The following is a 19,292-nucleotide window of genomic DNA, read 5'->3' as shown; positions in this document are numbered from 1 at the left end:
TTTCAAGCCCACAGTGAAGTCGGTTTTTTCGCTGTCCAGCACGCAAGCGTTACAGTCAGTAGACCAAACTAACGTGTTTTGTAAACATTTATTCTATAGAACATACCTTTTTACAATTATCGGACAAATTCATTTTATACTAAACTAAATTGTTACCTACGATTCTCGCATTCTGTTGTGATTATTTAGTGTCAATCTGACCAAGCAGAGCATTGCCCGACTAGAAAGCGCTGTATGATTGTTAGGCGGGTCAGAGTTGCGGTGAAGTTTGAAGTGATTAAGTTTGTTGTGAGAAATACAAAATGGCGTCGACTAACGGTGGTCCTGGAAACGAGTTCTTAGAAAAAGCCCATTTAAAAGCGCATGCGTGCCGCGCGCACGACAAAGTTTGGTTTTTGACGTCTCTTTGACAACATTCTGATGGGTTTCGTACTTTTTGACTAATCAAAACACAAGAACTATGGAAACCGACAATAACATGCCACGGTCGAAAAATACAACTCAACGTGTATTGGTCAAAGATGGACGACGAAAACCTAACAAAACATGGAATAAAACACTTCAAGGAGCTACGTCACGATTTGCGCATCTAAAAAAGTTTAGCTTTAAGTTTTCAAGTTCGTCGTTTGTAATCCGTTTTAATCTTCTCTATCCTTCTCAAAGTAATAAATAGCAAAGATTTTGACGATTTTACTTCTCCGTTTTCGCCTTAGTTTGTTTCGATTGAAAAGGTATATCAAACACTCGGGACAGTGTTTCATCGGCTATTCAAACACCTCGAATTTCGTCAAAAATACACCGCTGCACGTCGTATTTTCTGTTTGGACATCCCGATGAAACACTGTCTCTCGTGTTTGACATATCACTTAACCATCCTTGTTCCTCTATGGTTTATGATTCTATTTTTTCTATCATAGTAAACTACTTTTTTCAATTTTCCTTCAATCTAAAGGTAATTTTGTACGTCGCAAAACTGACTCAAAATACAGTGACTGAGCTCCTTTCAAGCTCCTTTAAAGGAGACAAGGTATTTCCAATACAGAGACGCTTATGTGCGCTTATAACGTCTACACAATTTCAAAATCTTATCTTTTCATGGAAATACGTAGGACTACGCTGAAACCTTCACAAAAAGGCCAAGTAATTGTTTACAGTTGTCCGATTTGCTATTAAATTTTGATATTTTTGCGGGGGCAATTTTGTTTCTGAAGTCGCGCATGCGTATCCTGCGACATTTCTCCTTTAAACTTGTCGGTTTTTAGAGAAGACATCCGGACGTGTAGTAGCATTTAGGCGTTGAGAAAGTACTAGCTTGCTCCTGAGGTCAGCATTTCAAAACAGACATCACAGACTCGCACAGGTTTGGTTAACTCGTATTTTATGATGGGGATCTGTTTGGATGAACACTTGGCACAAAGAAGGCGACCGCAGTGACGACTGAAAAAAAATATACACGAAGAAGAATCATGAGAAAGTAATAATAACCAAAAAAAGATAGGTGACTTCAATGACCCAACGGAAACCAAATCTGCAGCATTACCGTAACAGTTCATCAATACCAATGTAACCTCCTTGGTGAAACGAAACACTGCGAGAGTAAACTGTCTCGCCCAAGAACCCAACACAATTACCCAGGGCCCAGAGCTGGAGCCCAGACCCTTCGATCCGGAGTCCAACACGTTAACCATTTACCCGGCACCACCCCCGGCTTCCACTTTGCCTGCTTAAGCATAGGATCATTTGGGGGTTGCGGCTGAAGTAAATAGTTCTTACTGACCAGTGATGTTTTCGAGTTTTCACGGAGAATTTGATAGAACACTCATGACACACGGGTCCGTCAATCCACTGCGGCTCAGCACTCAGCATGTCTTGAATAGGAAAAACAATTTAAAAAGCATTTCAGATATAGTTCATTCAAGGCTGGAAAATCTCAGAACTCAAAACAGATCGTGGTTTTACATTCATTTCAGTGATCTTTGACCTGCATCTAATTTCTCATAAAAAATCACTGCAAAGCCATACATACCAGTTATAAGAATGACACAACTAATAATTAAGGAGTATCTGTCTTGTCTCATGCAGTACACAAGCAGTCTCTCTTTTCCAACGTAAAGCGTCCTGCAAAAAAGCTCCCCCTCTTTGAATTCTCACGAGTTTTTTCTTCGCATTTCTCCGTTGTGATCCATATGGCCGATAACAAATACAGTTAGACTCCCCTAATTTCAACTCGGTTATTTCGAATTCCCCTTTAAAATCTATTTTTCTTGGATTTGCTCTTCAGTCATTTACTATCGGCTATTTCGAATCCCCGCTATTTCGAGCTGTTTTTCTCGTCCCCTGAGAGTTCGAAAAGGCGGGGATCAACTGTAACAACATTATATACTTACCCAGTAACGTGTAAAGAAGCTTCTTTGTTGGTACTTGCGCGTTAAATATCGACACTCCATGTCTGTTAATGGTGGCCAGGCTTCCACCTGCCTTCAGCAGCTCACGGCACAATCGAGCCGCGCCATTGGTGTAAGCAAGAAACAATGCTGCGAGAAGGAAACGTATACGATATCACGATTGTACAGGTGTACTGAAATAACTCTTCCGCTTAATCACTCGGTGCTATGATAGTTCCAGATATGACACTGAGATACTATTCAGTACGTCAGTACGTTCCTTTCATCAGTAGCTCCAACCAATAGTTCGATTTCCGAGTCCAGATGCCAAATGTAATTTTTTTTTTTTTGATTTGGGTTGGCTGAGTTCTAAAACTGTTTCACAGACGGAACTTCTACAGCTTTGTACTAACCAATCAGAGTGGCTCCATTTCATTTCTTGCCAATCAGGTCAAAATTTCAACCAAATCGCGATTTTGGCCATGCATCTAAATTTCCCACTCTTTATACAAATTGCAGTCTGGACATTCTTTTGGCAGAGCGTATCCTAACAAGCTTTTTGGTGTTATTTTCTTTAATATTATTGGATGAGAGAGACCAAGGGGTACAAATATGATGTGACGGAACACTAGGCGGAACGCAAGATACGAAGAGGATTTCAGGGTTAATTAGTTATAAATAATGAGAAGATAACATTGAAGAAGACATTTCTGTCTGACACTGCAATCTACAGGGTTTTGTCTAGGGAAACATTGCTTTCAAGATGTCGCCCTCTTTTAGCTTTAGATTTTCACCGTTGTTTTTTTCCCGTTCTCTAACTCGTCTATGATCTTCTCTCGACTTATGACTAACTCTCGAGCTAAAATAACCACCGCATTTAGCACTCCTTTCAGCGTTCCGCCATACTTGTTTATTAAGTCTCCTTACTCTTAGCCCACATCATATCTTTTCAAAATAATAACTCACCGATGTTTTCGTCGGCATCAAGCGCATTGATGGGATAATCAGGCATTGACTGACGAAACAATTCAAATATGGCCACAGCGTTGTCCTTGGCGTACTGCGCTAGAATGTGAAGTGGATTCTGGCCTCTAGACACACATGAAAAAACACACAAGGAAACTTTATTTAAGGAGCTTTGTACAACTTTACCTTTTTTAACATTAGAGCTGATTAGCAATTGTAGTCTTTCCATTAGGAATGACAATACCAGTTGACTTGCCAGCATCTTTATATTACAGAATATCCACACCTATAAACGCTCTTTGGACTTGTCATGCAATCTTTCCTCCCCTCCAACGTAAGGGAGGAGTGCGTAACGAGCAATAACAACGAATGCACAGGAGGCTAACACAGTATAGTCTCACAAAGAAACAGGGGCGTAGTTTTTCGAGGAGCGACAAGGGTTATGAGGTCCACGCAGGGTTATGAGGTCTTCCAGATATTTATGTAACCAAAACCCCTTATAAAGTTGTATGAGCCCGGAGCATATAACCGGAAAAATAAGGCACTTACCTTGCATTAAAAGCTTCCGCATTTATAGATGATTCCGTGAGTAGCACGCGAACAGCCTCCACGTGACCACACTGCACTGCCACGTGCAGAGCTGAAAGATAATAGAGGTTCATTGACGTAAGTGATCGAGCAATGTCCTGTGAGCCTGGACCTAGTGATCTCAGAGAACTGTTCAGGAATGACTACAGTAAAATCATCTACAGTAAACTGGGCAAAGAAATAAACAAATAAGTAAATCAATCAATCAATCAGTTAATCTCCACAAAAGAATAATGGACGATGATGAATGAAATTGATGACAATGGGCGACAATGTTTAAACAAAGGTAACTTGTAGCTCATCTGTAATGTTCAGAATATTTTTGTATCACATCCAACAAAGAATTCCATGATGTTAGCGTTTTGAGCCATTCCATATCATTGTTTAAAGAATTCAATACCCGTGTCCTTACAGCAAATTCATGCCGTTGTTTTTTGAAGTCCTTAAACGAGTTGTAGTCCTTAGAAGAAGTCGATGCCGTTGTTTTGCGATTTTACAGGAATTCCTTACCGTTGTTTCCTCTCTCGTCCACAGCGTCTGGATCAATTCCATTTTCCAGTAGAACACTTATGATGGACGCGCTGTTGTTAGCAGCCGCCATGTGCAATGCTGTTTGACGATGCTTGTCGGCATCATTTACTCTGCTGCCCGCGAGGAGCTTTAAAGACAAATAAAAGCAAATCACAAGAGAGTAAGGCAGAGCAGATCGTGTATTTTCAGGACGGTAAGCACAAATAAACCAAACCGTTCAACGCTGACACTCGAGTTTGAGGTACAACCCACGGTTCGCCTGCGGAGGATACCTTACCAAACTATATTTGTCAACAATTTAAGTTTTAAACCACATAGTGTCGAAAGCAAATTACCAATATCTTACCAAGTGTCTCACAATAATTTCTGAGCCTGCGCTAACTGCCAAGTGCAGCGGCGTTCTGTGAGAAGAGTCCTGGATTCTAGAGTTGACATTGGCCGACACGCCAATAAGAAACAAGACAGTCTCGACGTCAACGTTTTGTATCGCCAAGTGAAGGAAGTTGCGGCCCTTGGAGTCGAACTGGAAATAAAAGTAAACAGTAAAGAATTGATAGGATATATAGGAAACAACTTATTAGCTAGTGCTTTTTAATTTTTTGACCTTTAACTTTGTTTTTCTTATATAGAGTTACAAGAGTTGCTTGCCCCCGCAATTAATTCCAGAACTAATCGAGGCGCGGGCAAGAGTTAATATTAAAAAAGAAAGAAAGAAAAAAACTAATGATAATTTACAGCAAAATTACAAAAGGTACAAGTAAAACAATAGAAAAAACTACAGCTAACAGAAAACAACATAACAGTGTAAGTTAGCAAGTTTGAAGAGTAAAACGTTAATAGCAAAACTTGCTTTATAGTGCAATGTGACATATTGTTTCTCGAGTAAACAAGCTTCTCTCCTCGTGCAGTCAATCTCATCTCCCCTCTCCCCCACCCACAAATCGAGGGAGAAGTCGGAGATTCGGGCAGAAAAATCTCATACTGAGGACGTAGCTATGCAAAAATCCTTAACTCTGATTGGTTGTTACTTTCGCGCGAAAATTCAAAATCAACCAATCAGCCACTGCAGGTAGTACGGACGTTTCGGTCACCAATGTCAGTGCACCAAAAGAGAAGTCTGAAGAAATACCCCAACTGTTACAATCCACATTCCCCGCCCCGGCCGCCATACGAGTCCCCACTCAAGCTTTTAACAGCTTTTTAAGGAGTCCATAGTAGCTTCTTCGTCACCTGTTCAGCGGCGCCTGGTTCACGTGCCAAAATAGCTCCTGCAGCCTCGTGATCACGTGTTCTCAAAGCAACAGCGAATGGCGTCTGACCTGAGCGGTCCGTGACGTTCATGGTTAGTTCCGGATGGCTGAGCAGAAGCCTGGTGACGATAGGATGCTTGCTGGTGATTGCGATATGGATTGGACTACGACCCTCAGAGTCCTGGAAATGATCAGGATGATAAATATTCATTAATTCATCTCAAAGGTTTGTTCTTGAGCTCGACTAAATTATACAACGCTTATCATGGTTGCCACGGACATTACTGTTCAAAGTTCTCTGATTTTTCCCTGATAAAAACAAAATTTCCCTGACCAAAGAAATTCAAAATGTCAGATCTAGTGTTCAACAAATTTTTCCTTCTTTACTTCGTCATTACGGAAAAAAATCGTTGAATCACAGTGTCCCCATATCTTTCTTCCAGCCTTCAATGGTATAGCCGGGTTACTAACAATTTTCCCTGATTTTCCTTCAAAATGTCAATTTTCCCTGACTCAAAATAAAATTCCCTGACTTTTCCCTGACCTTGAAGAGTATTTTTCCCCACCATTTCCTGACCTGTGGCAGCCATGTAATTTTAAACTAAAAAACAGTCACATAAATGCATGACAAACCTTGCTGTTGACGTTCACTTTATGCTCGAGCAAAGATTGTAACACGTTATCCAAACCAGCATCACAAGCTAAGTGAAGAGGAGTCATTCCATCCCAGGCTTCAACACCTCCCTCCCCGTCAGGACCGGGCCGCCGGGGACTGGAAAACAATATCATTGAGGTCAGTAAATTCAAAATAGTCCAGTTGAATTCCCTCACTAAAAGAAAAGATCTTCAACTAGGAAAGAAGTTTACCTGTTGATGTCACAACCGCTTCGAATAAGGAAACACGCCGAAGGTTCGTCTCGACCAGCGATGGCGCGATGGAGAAGGGATTGGGTACAACCATTAGGGCCCATATTCCACGCGTCTGTGTCACAGCCGTACAAAACCTAGTGGTGAATTGTGTAATTCAATATATGTTCTAATCCACTAGCTTTTTTACCAATATGGGAAAATAATACGCAAAGTACAAAGTTCAGCGTTACAAAGAGACCTTTTTGTACAGGCCGTTGCATAAAATGCTTTAACATGAAAATGAATTTAATATTTCTGGAATACATAATGGTGCATAATAACATCGTTTGTTTACCAAATATATTTACAAAGAAAGCATTGATCCAAACCCCTTTTTTTTCCTCTGTTCTATTTGCTCCCTATTTGAGACCACATTATGTTACTTTGTAGAATTGTTTTCTTCAGATTGTATCATATTCTCGCGTTAAGTGAAAGTATAAAAGTCTTAAGTGAGATAAGAGAACAAGTCTCTAGAAAACATCACAGGATCTGAAATGGGGCAATAAACAAACCAAACTGAGCTGAGCCACAGACCTGTGTCTTTGACCACGCCAATTCGAGCTCACTGAGGTTGTAAAGCCCGATGTCTGATGACGTCGCTTGAGCAACTGGCTAACAAACTGTCAAAAGACAAGCTTGCTCCACTTGTGAGCATTTTCTAGAATCCATTTGTTTAACTCACCAAGGTGGAAGCAATATCTTGCTGTCCACTCTTCAGCGCCACCCACAGAGGACAATTGTTCTTCTCATCGCAGCTATTTAAGTCGGCTCCTTTCTTACAAAGCGCGTCTACCACTGGCTGCAGACGGCACTGGATTGCTAGTTGCAGCGGTGTCTTGTTCTCCTTGGTCCTTGAATAAAATTCACACAACAATTAGAAGTAAAAATAGCGCGAGCAACGCTAACCTCGATGTAACGCTAGGTCACGCACAGTAGCGCCAGGTACAATAGCGTCACGAGCAGTAGCGTCACGCACCGTAGCGTGACAGAAAGGACTTTACAAGTGGACCAAAGAGTCAAAGAGAAATACGCTGCATTTGAGCTAATGGCGTGACATACTTGTTATTGATATCTGCTCCGTGCTCCAGTAGAAACAAAGCACTGGCGTTATCTCCTCTCCTCACCGCCTTGTGCAGCAGTGTCAGACCTTTAGTCGTCTGTACCTCGATACTTGCTCCTGCATCAAGCAGTCTACTGGCTACAGATATCTGTCCTGTACACAGGGCTAGCTCCAAAGGCGTCTGATCCTCGCTGTCTGACAAGTTGAAGTCTGGTACGATAGGAAGGCGACCACCCCTGCCGAGACTACCTGTGAAGTGAATATGTAACTTATCTAACGATCAGTCCAACGAGATACGTTAAAAGATATCTTCCACACAAGCAGACTTCTCTCCCCCGTTTCTCTCCTTGCAGTATCCAATCCAAAATTCAAAAAGAAGAAATCAAAGCACTTAATTTCCGCGGAATCTCTTTAATTCGGCCATTGAAATCTGCTTGTTTTTACTGGGCTTCCATATCCAATGAGCTTACAAATCAAGGAAACGAATAACTATGCTTTCAGTGACCCAAGCTAAACATCACACTGATCCCTATGACTTAAAGAAGACAACTACAGGACAATAAAAGCAAAAATCAAATTATGTCTTGTGACATGTCAGGGATAATTATACTTTAATTCTTAGTTTCTTCTAAGGATGTGACCGGTTGTTTGCAGAGGAAAGTAGGACTCACTAACCTTGAAAGTCTATAAAACAATTCACGACATCCTCGTGTTTGTCGGCTACTGCAACGTGTAACGGAGTTCTTCCATGGCAGTCGATGATCACAGCTTTGAGGTAAGGATCTTGATAGAGTTGGTAGTCCTCAATCAGCTTATGGATCATGTCTTCTGTAGGAGTCTGATCCGCGTCAGCGTCAGCGGATGCACCTACTGAACTAGCTTCACTGGGAGAGGAGTCTGGTATTGAGCTGGTCTCTACCCAACAAAGGACTGGTCATTAGTTTGTCAGCTCTTGCAAAGAGGTGGGCAAAACACATTACCGTGGAACTCCGAACGTAACGGGCCACGTCACGGTTACTGTCGGATTTAGCAGGCTAAAGGGGCCGTATGTTTATTGGCCTTGAGTACATGTGACGGTATCGCCCAAGAAAGTAGGTACTTAAAAGTTGTATACTGTAATGTAAATACCTTGGACGCTCAAAAAATTCGGACGCTTGAAATATTTTCGGACACGTTTTTGTCTGAAATTTAAATCGTCCGAAATTTCATACAAGTAATGGATCAGTCTGTTTATCTCACCTATACTTGTATTCTCTTCAAAAGGATTGCCACCAAAAGATAAAGCTGAAGCAGCCGCTGACGCAGCTCTTATGTCATCCAAGAAAGGATTAGCACCATCTTCAGAAGAGAACGAGAAATCCGGTTCATCAAAAGGATTCGTGCTGTGACCCAGGTCTGCCTCGAAGGAGTTCATTTTATTTGATGTGATGGCCGACACAGGCGGTGCGGCTTTCGGTTGAGGTGAGGGTAACTTCTGCGCCTTTTTCTGCCGTTCCGCTTCTTTAGCTTTTTCTGCAGCCTTGGCCGTTTGGATTTCCCGGAATTTTTCTACGGCCTTTTGTCTGGCTTCTTTCTTGGCTGCCTCTCTCGCTTGCATTCTTTCCGCGGCTTTAACTTTCATCTCTTCTGTTTCTGTGGTTTGGGCGTTTGGATTTGCACCGCTGAAAAAGAAAAAAAAAGATAAGATAAGTATTTTTCTGTATAACCTGAGGCAGCGCGTTCAGAGACTGAGAAACCGTTTGTAAAATAGTTTGTTGGTTTTTAACTATATTATATCGTTAGTTATATTGTTAGGCTTTTTAACAGTTCATTAGAAAACAGTTAATAGGTTATTATGTTAATTATATCAAGTGTCCCCATCGGCTAGATGTAAAAACACATTAATAAAGTTTATGTATGTATGTCGCCAATCAGTTGAGGCCACTTCGGAGTTCTGTAATAAGTCTGCATACGAGCCAAGTGGCCCATCAGGCCGGCGCGTATCCCGATTCCTGTACTCATGAAGCGAGTAGAAACATTTCTACTCCCCCCTGGATGGGATTCTAGTCCACCGAAGGGTTATCCCCAGCATTAAATTCGCCGGTACGCATTTGTACACCTGGGAGGAAAGAGGCACTGTGAGAGTAGAGTGTATTGCCCAAGAACACAACACAATTTCCCCGGCCAGGGCTCGCAACCGGACCGTTCGATCCGGAGGCGAGCGCACTAACAATGAGTCCTCCTCCCCACCAATAGTCTGTAATGATTACAGACTATTCAATTTTTTTACGCTATTTCTTGGCAAGCAAAGTTACTGAAGAAGACACGCATCTAAATAGTAATTTGTCGGTGCCTACTTGTTAAGAAGTTCAGACACGAGTCTCGCCAGGCCTTTTCTCGCAGCAACATGCAGAGGCATCTCGCCATGCTTGTTGGTGTGGTTTGGTTGGGCTCCGTGCGAAGCTAAAAACAGACCTGCCTCCTCTCGACCAGAAGCAGCCGCCATATGAAGCAGGGAATCACCTTAAGTGAAAAAATGAATTAAAACAAAATTAAGTAATGACTGAAAACAGTACTGGTAAGATTAACCGCTTCATGTGAAGTTCAGTTACATCGCACTGCCTGTCTATTTATCATCTTTGTGTCTATCACCACAGTTGACATCTCGACAGAACTGATCCCAGCAGCATGCAGGGTGTTATGTTCCATGTCACACAATAACCCAGCAAATGATCTAGCGTGCCTGCCTACGTGTCTACCAGTACCTCAGTAGGTATGGCGCTCGACCAGAGAGATCAGAAGGTGATCAGATGTATTCGTCTCCCACACCTGTTTTTTTTTTCTTCGTTATTGGTGTCTGTTTGATTAAGGGGTAATTCCACACAAAGTGTGATAACGAGTCACGAAACAAAATTTATCTACCCTTTTAAAAAGAAGTGAATGTCACCGATTTCTCTCTGCATTTTGGTTCTTCCAAACCCTGGGGTTCTGTGTCTGAGTTAGCTACAAACTGACTGGTGACAAACTTCGGCCTGGAAATGTTACGCATTCAAATTTCTCATCAGAGTGTTGGTTCGGCTGAGATAGACTGTTCACGCGCTAGCGTCCACTTCTTTCGCGATTTTATCCGCGCGTTCAACGATCGAATCGAGAAAATAAAGCGCTGTGAACAGTCTATACCTGGGATACAATCCTACACTTTTTTTCTGAAGGATGAAGCCTTATAAATTCAGTAAATTTATAATCTGTACAGATACAGTAATAGTGTGGATCATCTTCAAAATCAACAACAACAACAACAACAACAGGAAGAGAGACCAGTCACCTGTTATATTGTTGATAGCGTCAGGACTCGCCCCATGCTTCACAAGCTTTGCCGCCAAGCTGTCTTCATCCACTGGATCAACTCGTGTGTCACGTGATAACGCCAGCCACAACGGCACCCGGCCCTCGTTATCACGCAGCTCAAGATTGAGCCTGAAATGAACGGCAAATGAGACCATGCAATCAGCATGGAATATCCCTGAAACATACTCCAAGTAGTGCTTTCCATCTTAACACAAGAACACGAGATTCTCAGAATCAAAAAATAAGATGAATGCTGGTTTCCAGTAAGGAGAATTAATATTTTAAACCTACTCACTTGGCTTTCTGAAGAAGAACGCTAAGAACGGCATCATTCTGAGCTTCTATGGCTCTGTGTAAAGCAGTCCTGAGATATGAAGACACACATGGACACGTAAGATATTGGCAGTTAGGAAAAAAAGTCATTTTTGACAAATTTCCATTTAAAAGAGCTACGTCACAATTTGCTCATCTTGAAAAGTTTAGCCTAAATGTAAAGTTCGTTGTTGGTAATCTGCGTTAATCTTCTCCATCCTTAACCAACCTTGTTCCTTTATGCTTTATTACTAGGGTATCTAAAAGATAATAATGCTGCGGCACATTCTATTGATAGTGACATATTTTACGCAGTGATTCATCTACAACTTCATGCATGATGACACATGGATGGCGAGGTGTGACAAGGGATCGTGACAAAAAAGCATATAGTGATCTGACCCATGTTTGAACATGAAAAGATACACATCAATCTCCCCTTTACCAGATCTCGAAAATCGAAAGATGTGGAAGTTGTAGGAGCAGAAATCTAACTTATAAATTCTGTATTGATACGCATTAAATGTCTCAAGAATGTTGACAGACTGTGTCGAGGACGCGTCCATCGCGATGTGTGAAAATGCTAAAGCTTTAGCTTAAATTCATGTTTGGATGAAAAGAAATAGATCGCAGCATATATGAAATTAGCGTGTTCTACTGTTTTCGTTTGTTTTAATTATTCTGCGAGCTTTAGGAGCGACGATTTCTCTTCATTTAAGAATTCGGCCAAGTAGGCGAGACTGCTAAGAAATGACATACTAAGTTTAAAATTAAGATGTCACAATTAATCGTCCAGATTTACAAACTTTCACATACTGCATGCATTAAGAACAAAAGCAAGAGTTGTGAAAGCAGGCACAATCTCCTTCACATCGTTTTACAGGTGAATCAGAGCAAAACACAACTACTAATCTTTCTCACTGGAATCTACGCCAAAAGGCGTCCTCCTGTAGTTCGTGGCGCAACGCACTCTGGTAAAAAGTGGCGCAGTGCATTCTGGTTAAATGCGATGCATTCTGGTAAAAAGTGATGAATTCGAGAATTTGGATCCCCTTTTACATATTCTTCTTAAATCCTGTTTATGTTGCTGCTCGCTCGCTACGCTCGCTCCGCAGCAATTAGCTCTTTGGTGTTTTTCTGTCGTAGTAAACTACTATTTTCAGGTTTCCTTCAGTTTAAAGGTAATTACGTGGCTGGCCAAAATAACTCAAAATAACATGACTAAGCTCCTTTAAGCACTCAACAATCATTACACCACCATGATGCAATCAGTTGCTTAGCAAATGATAGCCAAATTTCTTTGGGCCTTGGCCTCTTCCTTTGTCTAATTTCTTAAGCATGAAATTCACTCAAAGCATCTGTCCCATGTTGAATAAATAGGTGTAAGCAAAATGTTGGGGAAACTTGACATACATGTAGATTAGCCTATGTAGCAGGCATAAAACGGAGGAGACAGGAGGAAATGCAAGGAGAGCAAGGATGGAAGGAAGGATGGAAGGAAGGGGTATGATAGAGAGGGGGGACGCCCATTATAAGACCCTTCCCCTACTGTGCATTGGCAGTTGCCAGCCAATAAGTTTGAAAATACTTTTAACACATAAACCTGGTTTTCACCTAAAAAATTGTTGGAAAAGTTCTTCCATGTTACACTTTCTATTGAGCCAGTACACAAGCAATGCTTTCTACACTCACCTCCCCGCACTGTCCTGCGCATCAGCATTGGCTCCATTTTCAAGCAGCAGAACAGCGATTCTTGCCATGCCCTCTGATGAAGTCATAGAAGGTGAATTGGTAACTCCAGTGGAAGCTGAAGAAGCTGACCAAGGCCTGCATGTAGAAACAGTACTACGATCAATGAAAGGGGCTACCACTGACCCAATGGTCATAGAATTAACTGAAAAATCACAGTAATGGCTAAAGAAACAGAGAAAACCCACAAAGGGGCTAGGATAGGCAAAATTGAAGAATATTAAAACAGATTGCATTTGGGTAACCTTAAAAAGCATAAACCCAGCTTTTTGCAAGTTTATCTCAAGTTTATCTTGTCAATGTTGTACTACTTTGCACAGTGAATAGATCTTCAGTCTTACTATCTTTTAAGTATGTCTACAAACCTCTGGGCCGGGTTGTTCAAAGCCGATTAAGCCAACCCAGGATTAGTGAAAATTTTGATTTGAGTTTTGCAACTATTCGGTGATGTTTTCTGTTTACATTGTTTGTCCTTTAGTGTTGAATTTGAAAAATCTCAAACTATAAAAAACATATGCAGTGAAAAACATTTATATCCAAGAAAAATTAATACTTCAGTTAACTTTTAATCCTGGGTTAGCATTAACTGGCTTTCGAACAACCTAGCGCTGGTGTGCGACAACTCTGTTTTAAATCAAATGAAAGCTACTTGTATTGAGCAGCACTTTCACATGATGTTGTTTTTGTTCTTTCTAAATCAGTATGAAATGCAACTGACAGAACTTTATTTCTCACTTGTATGAAGCAGCCAAATGCAATGGCGTCACATGTTCGCTGTGTGTCGCTGCACTTCCTCTTGCTCCATTCTTGACCAAAAATGTTGCTGAAAACTCGTCGCCCTGCGTGATGGCCTTATGTAACAAACACTTGCCATCATAATCAGCCATGTTGACATCACAGCCGTGACCAACGAGTGTCTTCGCTATGCTTTCTTGTTTTTCAGTGAGTGCGATGTGTAGTGGGACCAGTCCACTGGAGGGTTCCAATTCATTAAGCTTACCTGGTAGCTAGAAAAGAAACATGTAATGATGTAGATAATGACAATAATTATTATTGTCAACATAAATAATAAAATTAGAGTTGTCCAACGCTTCAATATTGCTGCCATCAGTATCAAGGTAAAAATGACAGTTTTATCACAGTGTGAATATAAATTATTGGAACTAGTATAATAGACATTTGCTTGTAATCTCACATAAAAAGTGCGGTGCTGATAGAGTCAGTTTGCACGCTAAAAGTTGTCTCAAGATCTTGAATAATTAACATTTTGTGGATAAGACAATCACTTTTGTTGCAGCATTTTTTCAGTACTGAAAAATTGTTAATTAAAACCAGTTTTGAGATCCTGGACATGTCAAACATGTGCTTTCCAATGACAAATTCAGGGTAGTGTATTCAGCAATATGTTGATGTAAGTGTCGGTTGGTGTTTATAAAATAATAATCATTTGAAAATCATTTAATATAAATACAGGTTTATCTCTACATACATGTAGATGCACTCCACAGTGTATTGTTCCAGAAAATATCAAACTATCCCTCCCCTGGTTTAAACTCCCTTCAGACCCTAACCCCGGTCACCATTTTGATAACTTTTACAACTGTAACTTCTACAATAGACCATTTCTAAGTTACTTTGTGCCTTTATTTCAAAACAAGTCCTCCTGCAAAACCTTTCATTGAAAATGAATTTGATTGCATAAAATTGTTTTGCACAAGGTTCAAGTTGACACAGAGGCAAAAAGGCAACTTGGAAATGGCCTATGAGATAAGACTTTTAAATGCTTGCTGTACTTAAAAACAAGAAAAAAACTACAGAATGAGCTGCCTCTTAATTTCTAACAAAATTTATAATTCATATCATAAAAGGTGTTTTTTGGTTTACCTGTGAGTTGAACTCTATAAGGAATAGAAAAACTACATCTTCTCTGTGATGTCTGACTGCAAGATGAAGTGGAAAGCCAGACTTTGACTTGAACATTTCGTAAAGTAGCGGTGCACTCATACTGCTGAAGTCCTCTGTTTTCAGGTCATGCTAAAGTCATGAAACATATTCAACCTTTTTAACAAATCCACTCAAAAGAAACATAATCCAGGTTTAGAAAATAATTAGTAACATGCATCCCTAGTAATGATATGCATGAAAATTAAATTTCTCTGATAGCATCATGGAGGCCCATTTAGGGGGTGTCCGAGTATAACAATTAAATCCTGTTAATTTTCAGCATAAACATCCTGTTAATTCCAGTTGCAAAAATTAATGATTTCCCTTCTCAATATCCAATTTAAGCTGATCTTAATATCCCATATCCCTGGCCATTAATTTTTCCTCCATATATCCTGCATCATTCCCGTTAATTTTTTAACCAAATATATCCTGTATCTTGAAAACCCCTTACAGAGCCTCATCATGACAGAAGCATATGATCATCATGTTTCATAATAGACCTCAAATGGACATGATCTTTCGTGAATATTTAAACAAAAGACTTGTCTCACTACTTCATGTATGTGAGTAGTAGACATTGCAGAGGAGAATCTGTATGTCATCAAAACTTCACCAACCCAGTGATTAGAGATGATTTCTGCACAATACTTCTGCAAGTCCTTGGCACCTATATCTTCAGCTGTCTGATAAAACTTGATACAGTTCGATACGGACACTGACGACATCAACATCTTCTCACACCTAGCAGATGAAAACAGGTTTTTTCAACATTGGAATCAATGATGTAAAGTTTATATGAAATAATTCAATTAATTGAACTCAATTAATTGACCTCGTTCCCAATGTGTGGCTTCATAGCTCAGTTGGTAGAGCATCGCACCGGTATCGCGGGGGTCACGGGTTCGAATCCCGTTGAAGCCCTGATTTTTTCAGGCTTCTTCTTTCCAATTGCTTAAATTGGAAAATTAACTGCGATGATCATTCTTCGCTTTCATTGGAATCAATCTTACTGCTGCAAACACATTGATGCTCCCTAGTGATATCAATTCATGGTCAGCTTACGATGTACATGAGACTCATTTCTTTATTGAATGATAGTGTTAAGAGAAAAGAAAAATGTACTTCATGTAGATCATGTCGATAAGAAGATTGTACTTGGTTTAAAAATACAATAATTATAAATAAATTTTTGTAACTAATTTTTACAAGGCTTAAAGGGTTTCAAAGACTGAAAAAGCAAAAAACTAAATGTTTTCAACATTACGTTAACTTCAGGTTACTTATCCTGAAAATGACTTCTAAAAATTAGTTATAAAATATCTCCAGCGAATATCATGGGCATTTCTTTTTGTGCTGTGCTGTTTTCACTGAAGGTTAAGCTCATTTTATAGTCAGCCGTACTCAGTTCCTTTTTATCAACTGCTTTCTATGTTAAAAAGTTTTTGATTTGTAAGTACATTCACTTGACCATGCCTGTTTTTTTGTTACTGTACCTCTCCTTTAGCTCTTTAAGTCTGTACTTTTTTGCAGCTTTAACCAGCTCTATAAGGAAAGCTTCATCATGGGGGATCTCTGCCTGGTCAGTATAGACCCACTTCATCAATGTCAAGCCCACGGATGAACTTACATCTAAAAGGAACAGCCTCCACGTTAATATAAACTGATAATTACTATATTGTTAAAAAATGCGTAACACAAAACCATTGTTTAAGATGGCATTGAATTGCAATGAGCATATAGCACTATAAAGATGATTTCCAGCGCAAACTGCACAGTCTCAGCACTCTAATGTTTACAAGTCTCACTCGATAGAATGCAAATCGATGTCATTCGTTATGAACCACTTATCTTATTTTTGAGGTATTTTAAATTATCTTTCCTACAGTTTTCTTGATTTTTACAGCTACTAAGTTGTTTCATCAAGTGATATCAGAAAGAACGAAACATCAACCTTTGCCTCCATAATGACAGTTAACATGAAACTGAATTTACATCATGAAAGTAGTTGCAAAATGTTACATTTTAAGATGCCTTACATGAATCAAAACAAAAAACATGAACAGACTCTCGAGAGAGCTCAATATGGACTTGAAATCATCTTTAAAATGACAGTTACCTTGTTTTGTATACTCATCACCAGTTGAGAGTAATTATGTGACAGTGAATAGTTTATTACATGATAGTATTAGTGGTCAGGAGAATTAAGCAGAAAAAAGATGACAATAAAATTGCAATTTTAAAGGAAGATTTAATGTTACTGTAAATGCGTAATTTTGTATATATTAAACACTGAAGGCACTGAGTCACCTGTTAATTCAAGTTCACTGATCTCATTCAAATCTCTGTTAGACCAGTGATCCCCACGTGCCGCCAAAACAAACTTGTGCGCTTTAATTTTCTGGTCCGCAAAACATACAGTGATGTCACTGTAGATACAGTACATGTAAATAAAAAAATACAATATATTTAGTGCATCTGTTAATCAGCAGTTTTTGTGGTTTACAGTGCTACATAGATTGGTCTGGGATTAGTTCTAAGAAGTAATACTGATCTTATAGGCATCACCTATATAATAAACTTACATGTGTATAAATATGACAATTGTTATTAATAACTACATGTACTTATTAACTAAGAATGAGCTCTTTACGGGAAATCTCAAGTCGTGACCTTGCCTACATCTACATGTACTGACCAAGCAATAGTGAGGTCATTACGGCAAGGCTGAGGCTTGAGATTTTCCTGTAAGGACTGAATGTTCAAGGGTAATAGGTTATTTTAGTACATAGCTTTTTGCTTTAGTTTTGCAGGCCCATAATCAGCCCATGGGCATTATGGGAGAATAATACCCTATAATTGGCCAATCAAAGCGTGTGTTATATGGGCTACAAACAAAAGCCATATAGAAAAGAAAGGTATTACCCATAATAGGCTTACGGTGTTTCTAATATCAAACAATCCATCTAAAGGTCATTCCTTCAAGTCACTCAGTCTTACAAAATCCAGAGTTGAATGCTGCCCTTAGTGATAGAAACACTTGAAATGCATTACTGTATTTGTAATTTATGGAAATCCCCTTTGACAATGACATTTTATTTATTTTAGTCCTCATCTCACAGGTTATTGTACAACCTGACTTGTTTTACAGCACTAGGCATGATTGAAACAGTCCTCTGCACCTGTACAAATCCTTGTCAAACAGTTCAGCAACAGTTTTCAGTAATCTGCTGACAAAGGTGTTTTCATGTTCTCCAGTCTGCCCAGATGTCGCTACTGCTACACTGTATTTCTGTTCCAGATCCACAAGCTTGTTCTGTAATTTGACATACTCCTGACGTAACAGGCTCAGGTGCCGTTCAAGCTTGGCCACCTGACCTACGTCCATTGACAAGTTAACAGATAGCAATAAAAAAACAACATCAGTGCTTGATACAGAAACTCAACAGCTTACCCCCCCCCCCCCCCCCCACACACACACACACACACCACCCTCTTGACCTCTAATGGCCAAGTGTTATTGTTGACAAATGAGCAGAGTTTTTAGTTTCTTTTGCGCTGTGTTGGCGGTTGATTATTGAAGCGTTATAGCTGCTCATGGACGTGACGCCGGGACGAAAGATGATTTAACGGCCATTACTTCCCCAGTCAAAATCTTGAACCATGCCAGAAACATTGATTCTTATCGAGTGTGTTCACGAATCACGCGACGATAAACGTGTTTTGATTCCGTAAATGTACTTTATTTTAAAAGTGAAATGTATATTACGAAAAAAAAAGATATAACAAGCCATAGCGGAAGGAAATCGCTTATCACTGAACGCACAAAAGAAACAATGTCAAGCAAAATGAATGACAGTGCTTGCAACGTCTACCGGCGTGATCGATGTGATTTTAGAACTTTCGATAACGCTTCAAAAAACAGGCACTTTTCAAAATGGGCTTCTTGACGAATGTTTAAACAAGTCCACATGCAAAATTTACAATATAAGAGATCGCCGCACGTTTAAAGACAAAGTTAAACACACTCACCTTCGTCCGCCATCTTTGATTTTGATTCTGCGCACTAAGTAATCTATAGAGGGCAGAGTGGGGGTCATCGGAGGACACCGAGGAAGGGTGGGTACAAAGTGATAATGCTTGTTCCTCATTTCTTATGAAGTGAAAAGTCATTTAACCTTACTCAATTTGTTTGGATAATTGTTTTTTCCTCTGGAAGGAGAATGTTGAGAGGGAGGGGTAGGTTTTTCAGCCTTTTCCTACAATGTACAT

The 19,292-nt window shown here is 39.9% G+C and overlaps 1 protein-coding gene across 1 annotated transcript; it reads right to left on the bottom strand.

The window, feature by feature from the left end:
• Positions 1–76: 76 nt before the first annotated feature.
• LOC145463142 (ankyrin repeat and FYVE domain-containing protein 1-like) lies at positions 77–19,151 on the bottom strand. The gene is made up of 25 exons (XM_081446859.1): positions 19,053–19,151; positions 18,203–18,398; positions 17,331–17,449; positions 16,517–16,652; positions 15,641–15,764; positions 14,961–15,110; positions 13,812–14,083; positions 13,020–13,154; positions 11,311–11,379; positions 10,993–11,144; positions 10,025–10,190; positions 8,928–9,349; positions 8,364–8,603; positions 7,688–7,937; positions 7,311–7,479; positions 6,587–6,723; positions 6,353–6,491; positions 5,700–5,900; positions 4,816–4,992; positions 4,449–4,596; positions 3,900–3,990; positions 3,351–3,475; positions 2,388–2,534; positions 1,778–1,868; positions 77–1,437 (listed from the first exon to the last, which is right to left on the bottom strand). Exons 1-25 carry the CDS (start codon positions 19,063–19,065, stop codon positions 1,308–1,310), a joined length of 3,999 nt encoding a protein of 1,332 aa, XP_081302985.1. The 5' UTR covers positions 19,066–19,151; the 3' UTR covers positions 77–1,307.
• Positions 19,152–19,292: the final 141 nt, after the last annotated feature.

The sequence above is a fragment of the Orbicella franksi genome, chromosome 12, assembly GCF_964199315.1.
Source record: "Orbicella franksi chromosome 12, jaOrbFran1.1, whole genome shotgun sequence".
Classification (NCBI taxonomy): domain Eukaryota; kingdom Metazoa; phylum Cnidaria; class Anthozoa; order Scleractinia; family Merulinidae; genus Orbicella; species Orbicella franksi.
This window is presented reverse-complemented; position numbering and strand designations above follow the sequence as displayed.

Coding starts and splice junctions, on each gene's coding strand:
- LOC145463142 (XM_081446859.1), bottom strand. Junction 9,350..10,024: donor GTGTCTGAACTTCTTAACAA/GTAGGCACCGAC, acceptor TTTCTTTTTCAG/CGGTGCAAATCCAAACGCCC. Junction 6,724..7,310: donor AAGATATTGCTTCCACCTTG/GTGAGTTAAACA, acceptor ATTCACCACTAG/GTTTTGTACGGCTGTGACAC.